The sequence below is a fragment of the Haliotis rubra genome, unplaced genomic scaffold (genome assembly GCF_003918875.1).
Source record: "Haliotis rubra isolate DU_JTF1 unplaced genomic scaffold, ASM391887v1 Scf48, whole genome shotgun sequence".
NCBI classification, from domain to species: Eukaryota; Metazoa; Mollusca; class Gastropoda; order Lepetellida; family Haliotidae; genus Haliotis; species Haliotis rubra.
The window spans coordinates 761,970-775,479 of NW_025767168.1; the positions used below are offsets into that span (position 1 = coordinate 761,970).

The window sequence follows — 13,510 nt, forward strand, 5'->3', positions numbered from 1 at the left end:
CAGCATTCTCTGGAGCTATTTAACGGGATACATGTATGGGAATGTCACTCTGACCTGCGCATCGTCACCGCTCTTAACTTACCGGGATATGTTTGACTATTCCTATGTATAAAGTACAAGTTGCAAAATCACTTTCAGGTGAGATGAATATCGCTTCAATCTAAAAACAATATCACAATTTTCTAAAATGGTTCACAATACGGATATCTAAAGATATCGATAAAATACGACAAATACAACTCGAGGTATCACGAACTAAAGAACCCAGTAATTACATTCTTTTGAATCTGAAACGCGGTATACCAATGGGCAATAACCAGAATCATTACTGCTCGAGCAAGAGAATGTTTTCGAGCCATTACTTCGCTATATCAGGAGTTGACTTTATAAACATACATATATATTGAGACGATGCATTGACAGAGCTATACCTCACATCGATGGCAACAAAGGCCACGTCATTATGAGGTATGGGCGTGCCAGCCAATCGAATCGCCTCATAGATGGATAGGACCAAGTCCTTCATACTTGTGCACCAATAAAATGCATTGAGACTTAAACAGGTAAAATCATAGGATCACGGTTGTGTACATTTTTGTAACAAAGATAGAACAAAAAAGAAAACTAGCATTTCTTAAATAGCGAATCCGATAAAACTGTGAATGTCTTTGTGATAAAAGGTACCCAAAACATATTCAAAAACGTTCATGTGATCAATTTTCAAAGGAGGATCTCTAATGACACACTAAAAACATCACTTTTCGGGAAGCAAAGTCAAACGAGAAAAAGGTCAACATTAAGAAACCAGGAAAGTCTCAAGCTTAAATGGATCCGGGTGTATTATAAGGGAGCTGTACAACATATATCTTTAAGCAGGGCGAATGCTGTTCTATGCCAGTTTTTCATAATAACGTATACATGTGGTAAACACACGCTAATCACATGCAGGTAAGAACGTTACGTTGTAAATACATGACATATAGAATAGCATACACCCCATATTCAGTATCAAATACGTACTGGACACATAAGTTTAATTCCACCAACTCCCTTATAACACTTTCGTAACATACAGATACGCTGCTGAAGTCGTATATGTGTATTTAAGATAGTCAATACATCTTACCAAGCAATTTGAAAGAAACTTAAGCACACCTAAAATTGAATCGTCATAGGTCATCAATGCTTGTAATTTGATGAGGTATTTAAATTTATTGAAACATTTTTGACAGACTTCAGCAGCATTATCTGTTCCCCTCCATCTGTTATTTAACCCTGTTTCTTTGTCTCGCGGTTTCTTCTCTCGTATTCCAGGAGAGCCTTGGTCTTGACCCCACCAGCCCTCATTGGTGGACAGTAGGATCCAAACAGACGGTCAAGGTGGTTGAAGAAGGGCTGGTAGTTGGTCAAGGGCTTCTGGTGGTGCATGTCGTGCTTCGGAGCACCGCCGAACAGGTCGAAGGGACAGAAGTTGTTGGCGGTGAAGGGGAAGTCGAAGCCGCAGTGCCCCTCAACACTGATGAAGATGCTGAAGAGCATGTAGCTCCAGGTAGTGAGACAGTGGGAGTTGAAGAACCAGGTGTTGGTGGTGGTAAGGAAGCCTACGGTCACCAGCTCCCAGGGGTGGAGGTACTGGGTCACCCACGAGAACGTACGGCTGTATCGGTGGTGCAGGGCGTGCACCTGCTTGTACAGGAAACGGAACTGGAACGAAAATGACATAGTTTAATGTTACGTCATCGGTGTGAGTCTTCAAGCCCTGAGAATGGGGATCTAAAGCTACGTGATTTGACACGCTAATTTTAATTAGTGCTGGAGCGATTGATCGTTAATCTGTCGATCGATCTCGTTTGCATCAGCGATTATCGATGCACCTGGGACACTAATCAATATTCATAAAATAAGAAGCGTCAAATTAACTGTTAGAAAGCATATTCTTATTGTTCTGTTTGTTAAATCAAGACATAAACAATTGATGTAGCATCCTGGGCCTAGGTTTTCGAAGCTCTCTTAAGATAGTCGTAAGTTATTGTTAATGAATGGCACTTACGACTATCTTAGCGCTAAGAGAGCTTCCAAAATCTAGGCCCTGACTCGTGCAACTATAATGTAAACAACATACTCGCGTCCGTGTCTCAACAGGAAGTGTCCTCGATCGTCTTGATCGTGATATTAATCGGCGCCTGTTTCGTTTGCACAATGCTGTGTGTCCTGTTGTTGCCCACGAGTTTTTGGATGGGGTTTACGATTCCAATCGTCTATTAACTGATTACTGAGCTCCGATTATCGATCTGCACATTGTGAGCGATAACCAACACAACTTTCAAAATAGTGGAAGCACCCGAGTTCTAATTTACAAAGCAATCACAGTGCTGGAACATAAACTATTACCAGTCGGAGCCGTACAGTTGTCCTTTGGATAGGTGACATTGGTGAGTGGTCCTTATTATAATTGTACCGGGTAGGGTATTCAGTAAAAGTATATATCAGTGAGCATCTGTCGATGGATACTAGGCGCTTTAGAAATACATTACTATTATTATATCCTATCATTCATGTCAGCACCGAAACTGAGTAATTAATGGCGGTTGTTATCGTCTCAAAGCTTTTCAAAGAGTGTTATGATCATGTTTCTACCCTTGTAACCGTGTACATTCACAGACTGATTCCCCTATATTTGGTTCAATCTTACTATCATTTGTGCCAGGCCGAATCGTTTGGACTCAGCGCAAACAATAGACACAGGGAAGAATGGTGCCTCAGTTAGCTCAGTTCCAAGATATTGATGGACCACGACAGTGGAGAACGTAAAGAGCAGAACAAAGATGGCGGATTCCGATCTCGACAGTCATCTCGATATCACGTCTGTAAGTGCATCTGTATTAAACAGCATCAAACACGTACATCACTGACATGACTGACTATCCCGTGCGCACTTAAATGATGGAATGTTTAAATACTAGGGGTATGTTCAAACATCTTTCAGTGAGTGAGTACGTTTAGTACTAGGGTTTGTTAGACTCAGTATAGCAGTGTAACGAATAACACTGAGCCTAAGTTTATTTAGATTGCCGCATTATTTTTCTTCTGTCCAACCCGTTCTGCAATACTAAGGCCCCAAACGAAGCAAGTCTAGATGTCATGATGTTCTGAATCTCCCATCTTACTGGGTCCCCCTTCCAATTGAAAAGGAATTATTTGTTTCTATTAAATTATAAATATTCAGAGACTATGCGTTAGCCAAGTAACATGCTTGGACCACCAGTGGTTTGAATTCATATTACACAGGGTAAGAAAACTTCTAATAAACCATAAATAAATACGTACGACTTGTTCCAAAACATGTTCTTGTAATTAACCGGCTGAATCGATATGTGCAATGGAATCGATTTGTGATTTTTAAAGGTATCTGAGAACAGGTCTTACCTTGGCACTGCCACCAAACTTCAAGTGATAAATAAATTTATATGCCCTTTACTCTGATAGTACAAGAATATATTGGCGAATACAGTACACACCCCTTCCACCTACATACTACCAGGGATCATCTACAACGTTATATAGTCTCCCTGATACTTCCAATTAGCATTTAGCGAACACAGAGCTGTGCGGCGAGCCGGGACTAACAGGTGAAACTGTTCTCACACAGTCTGTTACCTCACATCAATCTCTCGAGTCGTGTTCTTACAACTCAAGTCAGACGTTGCGTCATCTCGGGGAATAATCTAACTTGGTCGCCGGGCACCGTTTCAGTTTCACATCTAGTCTGTCTCACAGTCCCTGAACCACATTAATTTCCCTACTGCCAAGCCCTCTCTGCAGTGTAGTCTGTCTCACAGTCCCTGAACCACATTAATTTCCCTACTGCCAAGCCCTCTCTGCAGTGCTAAAGCCCTAAAGAAAGCAAGTCTATATTTCCTCTGGTCTCCCTAGGGCTCCTTTTCAATATAAATGGGCTTGTTTGTTACTATCAAAATGATATATATTCAGAGACTAAGCCTTAGTCTATTTCACATCCTGCAGGCATTAACAGGCGATGACTAATAACATCCGGGTCTGCTAAAATACACCCATGTTTACTTATCGTTTTACAGCTATTTTGATAAATGTATGTACATATATACTACGTTGGATAATCGAGGGTGTAGGAAGTAAGGGTGTGAATAACCTCATATCTCTGTGGTGTTCAAATATTCGTGGTATATTTAGATCATGCTGGTCATTGGATAAGCTCTTTCGCTGCAGCCTTTATAACCCCTGCTGTTTTATTGTTATGCGTTTCATCAGGGAGACTATATAAGGTTGTAGAGTATCCCTGGTTTTATTCATAGTGAGTGAGTCGGGTATTACGCCGCTTTTAGCAATATTCCCGCAATATCACGGCGGAGGACACCAGAAATGGGCATCACACATTGTACCCATGTGGGCAATCGAACCCGAGCCTTCGAAAGCTTTAACCACTAGATTTCCTCACACCAGTGACTAGGAAGTGAACATTTCATTTGAAATAATGTGAAGAGAGTTTGTGTTGTTTTTCGTGTAAGCCAGAAACAAATTCATATCAAGACAGCTACTGTGTTGCCTTGGACGAACAAACTAAAGGTTGATAGTATGAGTACTGAAGACGACTTTCCATACCGTCCATATAATGGATATGGTGTCAACCGAATGTATTGTATTATTCACTTTATACACCCGTCAAAGGGCATCTAGGCTACTTCAGACAGATGGTATTTAAAGCAACTCCTACCACTTATGTCAAGTGCCATGGGTACTCGATATTATCACATCCAATCATACATACACTAGCGAGTAGTGTAGTGGGTTTAGTTTTACGCCGCACTCAGCAATAGTCCAGCTATATGGCGGCGGTATGTAAATAATCGAATCTGGACCAGACAATCCAGTGAGCAACAGCTTGAGCATCGATCTACGCAATTGGGATACGATGACATGTGTCAACGAAGTCAGTGAGATCCCGTTTGTAGCCTCTTACAAGTATGGGTTGGTGAAGACCAGTTCTAACCCGGATCTTCACGGGTCCATACATCGACTACTTAGGTCCTCAGTCTGTCTCACAGGCCTTGGGCTATATTTGTTCCTCTTCCGCCCAGTTTATATAGCTGAACCAAATATAGGAAGTCTTGTTTTTCTAAATGTCAAAACACTCCCGTCACCGAGGCTCCTTTTCATTTTAAATATAGTTACATGTACTTGTTTTCATCAAAATTACATATATTTAGAGTCTAAACGTTCGAACTTTTACATGTTTGCTTATTTGTCAATTTACGCCGCATCATGATCAACGTCCATACTGTCAAAATAAACACAAAAATCTATATTCAACACGAAACTTAGACTGGAAGAGTGAGAAAACACCAAAAATGACCAGTTTTAAACCAGAACAATAACGATGCATTACATAACGGATCATGTCAGTCGCGGCCTGAGGAGCAGGATAGCTATTCTCGAAACGTTCGTAACCCTACGAACTTCGTAAGCCCATTCTTAACACAGTGGCTACGATCAAAGTTAAGAATTCTTAGGGCTACGAACGTTTCGAGAATAAGGGCCCTGGTTCTCGACACACATGTCGTCTGCAACATGAACCTCCATTTCTTAATGACGGCCGGGATGATTGCTGGGTTCATTGTAGAGTCGGGATGCATGTCGTCAGAGAATCATTACTGAGCAGGTATTGTTGTTTTTATATTTTGGTTATTCATCACCTACAACTGACGTACTTAGCTGATAAAGCCAGTCTCAGCGATAAGGATCAATGGATTTTACGTAGGTGTATTACAATATTAACACAGTCGTTCTGTACTTCCTCATGTATAACACACTTCCTGCTGTCAAGACAGTTCAGCTTGAAGCATAACATATCGAGCGATCTTTGTTCGCCTTTCACAAAGGCTTCAGGTGTGTAGTGTTGACTAATGGTGCTGTTAGTCATGTTCAGAGAATTGTTAAAAATTATACCTGCTTAAGATACATGCAACATTTCTGTCGACACCCCCAATAACATTAACATAATACCACACCTGGTGTGATCATTGCTCAAACTAATTTATACCTGCGACATGTAGACATTTTGTGTCTAAAACTTGAGTGAGTGAGTGAGTTTAGTTTTACGCCGCACTCAGCAATATCCCAGCTATATGGCGGCGGTCTGTAAATAATAGAGTCTGGACCAGACAACCCAGTGATCAACAGCATGAGCATCGATCTGCGCAATTGGGAACCGATGACATGTGTCAACCAAGTCAGCGAAACTGACCACCTGATCCCGTTAGTCGCCTCTTACGGCAAGCATAGTCGCCTTTTATGGCAAGCACATGGGTTGCTGAAGACCTATTCTACCCCGGATCTTCACAGGTCGTCTAAAACTTGTGACACAGCCTCAAGAAAAAAATATTCTGCCTTTTGTACTATGGGCCACTCGCCTCGAAGTACCCAAATAATGGGCCATGTCATGTCATCAGCAAATCCTCAAACTGTTACATTCAGCTTGTTGATCAAGAAATGGATAAGTATCATGTTAACAATGTGCACGTGTGCCAAATCCACGAACCAAAGCAAGTTACATAATCAACCTGTTAATAGATTTGAGTGCACTTGCCTATACAACCTAAGCTAGTGAGACGCTAGTGTTGATAGTCACATCACCTTCTCATCCTACCGGGTACCCATACACTGCTCAATCACCAGAGGCACATTTGCCTAAGAGCCACCACACTTCCTGGTAACACTTTCAGCTGCCTACATTCCAGTATTCTTGTTCAATCAATACTGTATATAACGCTATGTTTCCTTCACCTTTGCCCAATAATAAACACAAGTCCCCGGAACTGGATGACCTTATCTGACTATCACCTTGTTTGCTTACAGGGGGTCGGGACGATATTGTTGAGAAAGAATTAACTAAATATTTGGCGCTCGCCAAAATCAATTTACTCTAGCGGCTGAGTGGTAACTTTCGCTCGCCCCTCAGTGCAGGAGTACTGGGCGTAGATAAGACTCGCTGAAACGGTGTCAGGAGTGTTTACATGTGAAAGGTTAGACTAATGCTTAGTCTCTGAATAGATGTAATTTTGATAGTAACAAACAAACCTATTATAAATTGAAAAGGAGCCCCAGGGAGACCAGAGATTCTGAACCTGGGGAAATCTAGACTTGCTTCATTTAGGGCTTTAGCACTGCAGGGAAGGCTAGGCTGTGGGGGAAATAATGTGGTTCAGGGACTGTGAGACAGACTAGTGAAAGGTTACTGGGTGAGAACAGCGACATCCTGAGTAGACTGTAAATTCGACGATAGCTTACGCTTCCGGATAATACTTGTCGCCTTATCAATGTTTCCTCCCAGTTCAGGGATGAATCCTAAGCCTAGTCTGGCACCTTGACCAACACCAACTCTGTGAAATTAGCATCAAGAAAAGAAATTTGGAGGAAATGAATGTGGAATAAAGATTTCACAGACTACAAGTCAGCTTGACCTGACACAGAGATATGCAAATCTCAGCGCCATGATAACAGCGATCCTGAACATGAAAACACCCCTTCAGCATGAACGCGTCTTCGGCAGCCCATGCTCATCGCAGGAGAGAAGTAACCATATAAAACAATCACTTGGACAAATTAAACATAATTATCAGTAAATTTCAACACACATGGAAACTTATAGAAACTTATTTCTAAATGATTCATATTTTCGACGTATCATATCATGGAATTCATCCTCTATATATGTTAGTCTGACAGTCCCTGAACCACATTATTATACATTCCGCCCAACCCTTTCTGCAACGCAAAAGCTCTGAAGTCGAGATTTCCTCAGGTTCAATATCCGAGCTTACCGGGCCTCCTTTTCTGTTTAAGATATTTTCATAGTCTAAGCGTTAGTCTATACCAACGTATACAAGATACGTAGAAACGCATGTTTGTATGAGGAGACCAGGGGCGGATACAGCTTTTTTTAGAAAGGGGGGGTGCACACTACTGAAAAAAAGGATGGGTGCACACTTCATTTTCACCTGAGTCTCAATGGTCATTTAACAAACTTTCAGCACAAAAGGGACCCTCTGGATCCGCCTATGGAGCCCAATAAACGTCAACGAACATAACTTTCATTGTCACGATCATACAGACAGGTAGTGAAATGGTTCCCACCGAATCAAGTTAACTCCTCCCTGTGATGTTCTTCACAACACTTCTCCCTTTATTCAATGAATATGAGGTCATGTATTTCCCTCTCACGTATCCATCTCTTTCATGTGAAAAAAGGACTAACTGTGACCGGATGGTCAGGCTTGCTGGCTTGGCTGATGACCACAATGGCGAGGGTCGATGTTCAAGATGTCAGTTCCTGGATTGTCTGGTCCAGACTCCATGATGGACAAACTAGGGTATCCGTTTTGATGGAATATCCATTATGTAACCCGCTTTACTGGGGTAGCCCTTTTGCTGGAATACCCATTGTGAAACCCGTTCTATTGAGGTAGCCCTTTTGCTGGAATACCCATTATGTAACCCGTTCTATTGAGGTAGCCCTTTTGCTGGAATACCCATTGTGTAACCCCTTCTACTGAGATAGCCCTTTTGCGGGAATACCCATTTGTAACCCCTTCTATTGGGGTAGCCCTTTTGCTGGAATACCCATTGTGAAACCCCTTCTATTGGGGTAGCCCTTTTGCGGGAATACCTATTGTGTAACCCCTTCTATTGGGATAGCCCTTTTGCTGGAATACCCATTATGTAACCCCTTCTATTAGGGTAGACCTTTTGCTGGAATACCCATTGTGTAACCCGTTGTATTGAGGTAGCCCTTTTGCTGGAATACCCATTGTGTAACCCGTTCTATTGGGGTAGCCCTTTTGCTGGAATACCCATTATGTAACCCCTTCTATTGGGGTAGCCCTTTTGCTGGAAAACCCATTGTGTAACCCGTTGTATTGAGGTAGCCCTTTTGCTGGAATACCCATTATGTAACCCGTTCTATTGAGGTAGCCCTTTTGCTGGAATACCCATTATGTAACCCCTTCTATTGAGGTAGCCCTTTTGCTGGGATACCCATTGTGTAACCCGTTGTATTGGGGTAGCCCTTTTGCTGGAATACCCATTATGTAACCCGTTGTATTGGGGTAGCCCTTTTGCTGGAATGCCCATATGTAACTCCTTCTATTGGGGTAGCCCTTTTGCTGGAATGCCCATATGTAACTCCTTCTATTGGGGTAGCCCTTTAGCTGGAATACCCATTATGTAACCCTTTCTATTGAGGTAGCCCTTTTGCTGGAAAACCCATTATGTAACCCGTTGTATTGGGGTAGCCCTTTTGCTGGAATACCCATTGTGTAACCCGTTCTGTTCGTTCACACCGGGGGTGACAAACGGCTGATGGAACAGCGCCTGACGAGCTGGGTTCATCTCACCTGGCTGTGCTGAGTTGCGCCTGAATGTGCGCTGGTGCTGTTCCACCAGCCGTTTGTCACCCTCGGTGTGAAACGTGAAAATAGCACAATATTACATGATGGTTTCTTAAACAGCTTTTCCCGCGATCGATGACAAAACGTCAGATTTCAGATCCTGTTGGGTACAGGACCATGTGTGTTATTTATGTTTTGTGCACTTATCCCAATTTCGAGTTATTTAATCATTTGTCGTTCTCATTTGAACCCAAACGGACTATATATGCCTCTCAAGAACTACATTATAAGTGGTATTGTTGATAAGATACGTGTCCAGAAATTTGCCAATTTCAGTTTGTCCATTCTAAACCAACTGAAGTAGGGACATTGTGACGCCGTTATCTCTAACCATGACTGTCACGTATGTCCAGTAATCAGCACCCATTAATTTTGCGTGGAGTTCAGACAGGCTTCGCTTTGAGCTGGACGACATGGTTACTATGGCAGGGCGACGCAAGTCGCCTTCAGGTGGACTCCATTAACTAATGTCTGTAGTGTTGAAATACATGTATACGGAAAACAGGATATGCCGCGTAGAAATAGCATCAGCAAAGGTGTTTCGCACTATCAGCGTGTTTACAGTATAAAGCCTCTTCAGAAAAACTACACGACATTAACTTGCATCCTGGAGGTTTTACGGAAAAACATAGATACAAGATATCTTGCGCAAACGTTCCATGAATAAACAGTGACAATATTCTATAAACTACATACACAAGATATATAATAAGTCACAACACATCTACTAATACCAATGTGTACAATGACCTAGGACAATCTAGAGATCTCCAAGATATGTTTGAAGTTGAATATATGATAGCAGATTATTTCTAATATATGCTATCTGTTTCATTATGTGTAAACAAGAGGCTAAATCTTTCTGCGGTGGTAAGGCTTTGAAAGTAAAGGGAAGTAAACAAGGAGTGTCTTACAACTGGATATTTACTACAAGAAAATTTGAATATGTGCTGTGTTGTTCAGGAATGACAAGTGACAGCTGGCTGGGCGTGGCTATCCCGACCTCGCTGCTCACTGCTGATGCTGACAACGGTTCGCCTGCTTTATTTGTCATGCCATGACATAGATAGACTACGGCAAGTTGTGGCTCATTCACTGTCACTGGTGGTTAATTTTAGCAAGAATTACAAGTCATTGACATCAATCATTCCTTGTATCATACGTATATCGCCTTGCCAATTTATACCCAGGTGACACCAGTCTAAGATCGGAAAGTTCTGATGTTCTAATTGTTAATATGAACGTTAAGTTAATATAGACACGACTTCCCTGTTACATGAAGTTGAAGTTACAACATGCACGAAACAGTCGGCCAATTATCTGTCGAACAAAATGAACATTGCCAAAGCACGGCTACAGTTTTAGTTTTACATGGTGGACCGGTCTGTCTCACAATCTCTAAACCGCATTATTTTACCGGCTGCCTAGCCATTTCTGCAATGCTAAAGCCCCAAGTCTAGATTTCCTAAGGTTTTTAATCTCCCTTCTCGCTATAGCTAGGGCTCCTTTTCAGTTTAAAAGGAATGGTTTGTTTCTGTCAAAATATTATGTATTCTGGGACTAACCGTTAGTCTAATGGTGGACGAGACAGGCATGGCCTGTCAGACTTACGACTTTGAACAGACTCTGAGCCGACAGGACCAGACTTGCCATGAGTCCTGTTCCCAAGCAAACCCAAGTGTATACTACTTAAACATACTACACATGAAATACTGGCTACCCCACGGTAACTTGTCCACCATCAGCAGATGTGCGTGTTTGTTGTTTAACTCAGTACCGTCCCTGTACTAGGTTCATGATGACAGTGGTCTGTAAATAATGCCCCTAGATCAGACAATCCAGTTACTGTTCACAGAAGCGTCTACTCAACAGTTTAAATAGTCTGGCTCACAGTTCCTGAACCATATTATATTATTTTCCTCTCTCTCTCTCTCTCTCTCTCTCTCTCTCTCTCTCTCTCTCTCTCTCTCTCTCTCTCTCTCTACATTTCCCCAGTTACTGAATCTCTGGTCTCCCTGGGGCTCCTTTTCAATATAAATGGGAATTATTTGTTACAATCAAAATGATACATATTCAGAGACTAAGCATTAGCCTACAGTTTAAACAACTTGGTAGTCTATCTTCGACCACATTATGGCAGCTACACCTGAGTATCTGTACCTATATTTATACAGCACTCAAACAATTATGTTCTGCATTCATCGACATACCAAAATGTCATCAGACAAGGCAGCAAAGTGACGCGATTGTTTCATACTAAACCTGGGTACATGGTGTACTATGATTCATTTAAAGTTCACTTAGGGATAATATATCCTGACCGACAGATTGTGTTTATTAGGAAGGTGCCTACAAAATTTCAGATGCTGAAAATATCTAGACTTGCTGCGACAGTATAATATTGTATGTGTTCTTGGTAAATATTTTGATTAACTGTCTGTTTGTGCTAGAGACTGATTTGGAATCAATTCTTTATATCACGTTCTTGGAATACATGCCTCCAATGGAAATTTCTAAAATGATATTAATTATCATACACCAAACAGAAATATGGTGTAGGAATTCTGCATGATATGGCTCTGTCAAGGTGAGCTTACAACAGACTGCGAAGAAATGGTTTATAGATTTGTGTGTGTGCAAACGTGACATATTGTTTATAACGAATGTAAGTGACTATATAACGTACGTGTGATGAACAGGTATCAAGAATATACGTGTAATATCCGTTACATGTGGCTCGCGATAAACGTCACCTGTAATAGACTGGAATGATGGGATGATTTAGCGACTGGCATTGATTTAACGCCTTTCTGTATTTTAGATTACAGAATTGATCAGAGTGGAATCTCGGAACTGAAATTACGTCCCTCCGCCCGTAGCATGCCTATAGCAACTCTTTGTTTCTCTACAGGGTGATTAACCGAGTTTGTGAGCGAGCTACAATCTTCACTTCCAATCGCATATATTTCAGTCAACGATTTTAAATTATCCATAAAAGGGCCTTCTCTGAAATAACATGGGCCCAGACTGAGCATGTTAATAAATGCAGTTATTACCTTGTGGTGGGTATAGTGCCAGACGTAGTACTGGAAGTCGAAGATGAAGACACCTGCGGCTTGGTGCCAAACGAACTCGAACAGGGTCGGCGCGAGGTCGGGCATGACTGTTGGCGGGGTCCATATCCACTGGGCCATGGCGGTAGGCAGAATGAACAGAACATGGTTCCAGAATGTCAGACTCAGGGTATCCATGATCTCAGCTCCTGTCACCTTCCTCGAGGGCTGGATCTTGTATTTCTTGTACCAGCTCATCTCCGAGCAGAAGATGTCGATGATCATCAAGGGCGTACACAGGGACAAATAGAAGGAGATGGACAGAAACACCGGGAACAGTGGGGAACGAAGGTATTCCTCATACCCAACCCGCAGGTCCCACACGGGCTGAAGGATCCGTTCGCTGTGTACAAGTGAAGCGTTTTCCATACTGCTTGCAGTCTCCCTTGTGGTGCACGGAAGCGAGACTGGCTCTACTTAATGTCGTCTGCTCTCTACTGTATCTGAACCTGCCGCCCGTTCAATGAACACTGATCAGCTGTGGTCATTGAAACAATAATATGCCCCAGTAGCTAAACGTTTGGACTCGATTAGACTCTGCCCGACCTCGCACTGTTTATCAGTCGTCTGCTCCTCCTTTCTCACTCGCCTTTGTGCAGCACTCTCGCGCGTTCTCGCTTGGAGGCTGGGAAGCTGTCCCGGGCTATGACGTCACGTGTCTGATCGATTAGTGCACCTGCCAACGTTCGCGGTTTCATGGAGAGTTTGAGATTAAGCCTTGGTGTGGTGGAGAAAATCGGTATGATTTAACATTTATCTAACGTTTAATCCATCGCTGTAAATAGTACATTCAACAAGCTGACACGGTTGTCATGGCTCCGTTGTGAAAGACTCGGTGGCTGAGTGGGTAACGTCGCTGTGATCTGAGAGAACCGAGTATAGGTTCGATTCCCGGATGAGATTCAACCCTCAAAA

At 42.3% G+C, this 13,510-nt stretch overlaps 1 protein-coding gene across 1 annotated transcript; it reads right to left on the bottom strand.

The window, feature by feature from the left end:
- Positions 1-717: 717 nt before the first annotated feature.
- LOC124290972 (cholesterol 25-hydroxylase-like protein 1, member 2) lies at positions 718-13,232 on the bottom strand. Its single transcript, XM_046727833.1, has 2 exons — positions 12,539-13,232; positions 718-1,704 (listed from the first exon to the last, which is right to left on the bottom strand). The coding sequence occupies exons 1-2, from the start codon at positions 12,962-12,964 to the stop codon at positions 1,270-1,272; spliced, it is 861 nt and encodes a 286-aa protein (XP_046583789.1). The 5' UTR covers positions 12,965-13,232; the 3' UTR covers positions 718-1,269.
- Between the last annotated feature and the right edge of the window lie 278 nt (positions 13,233-13,510).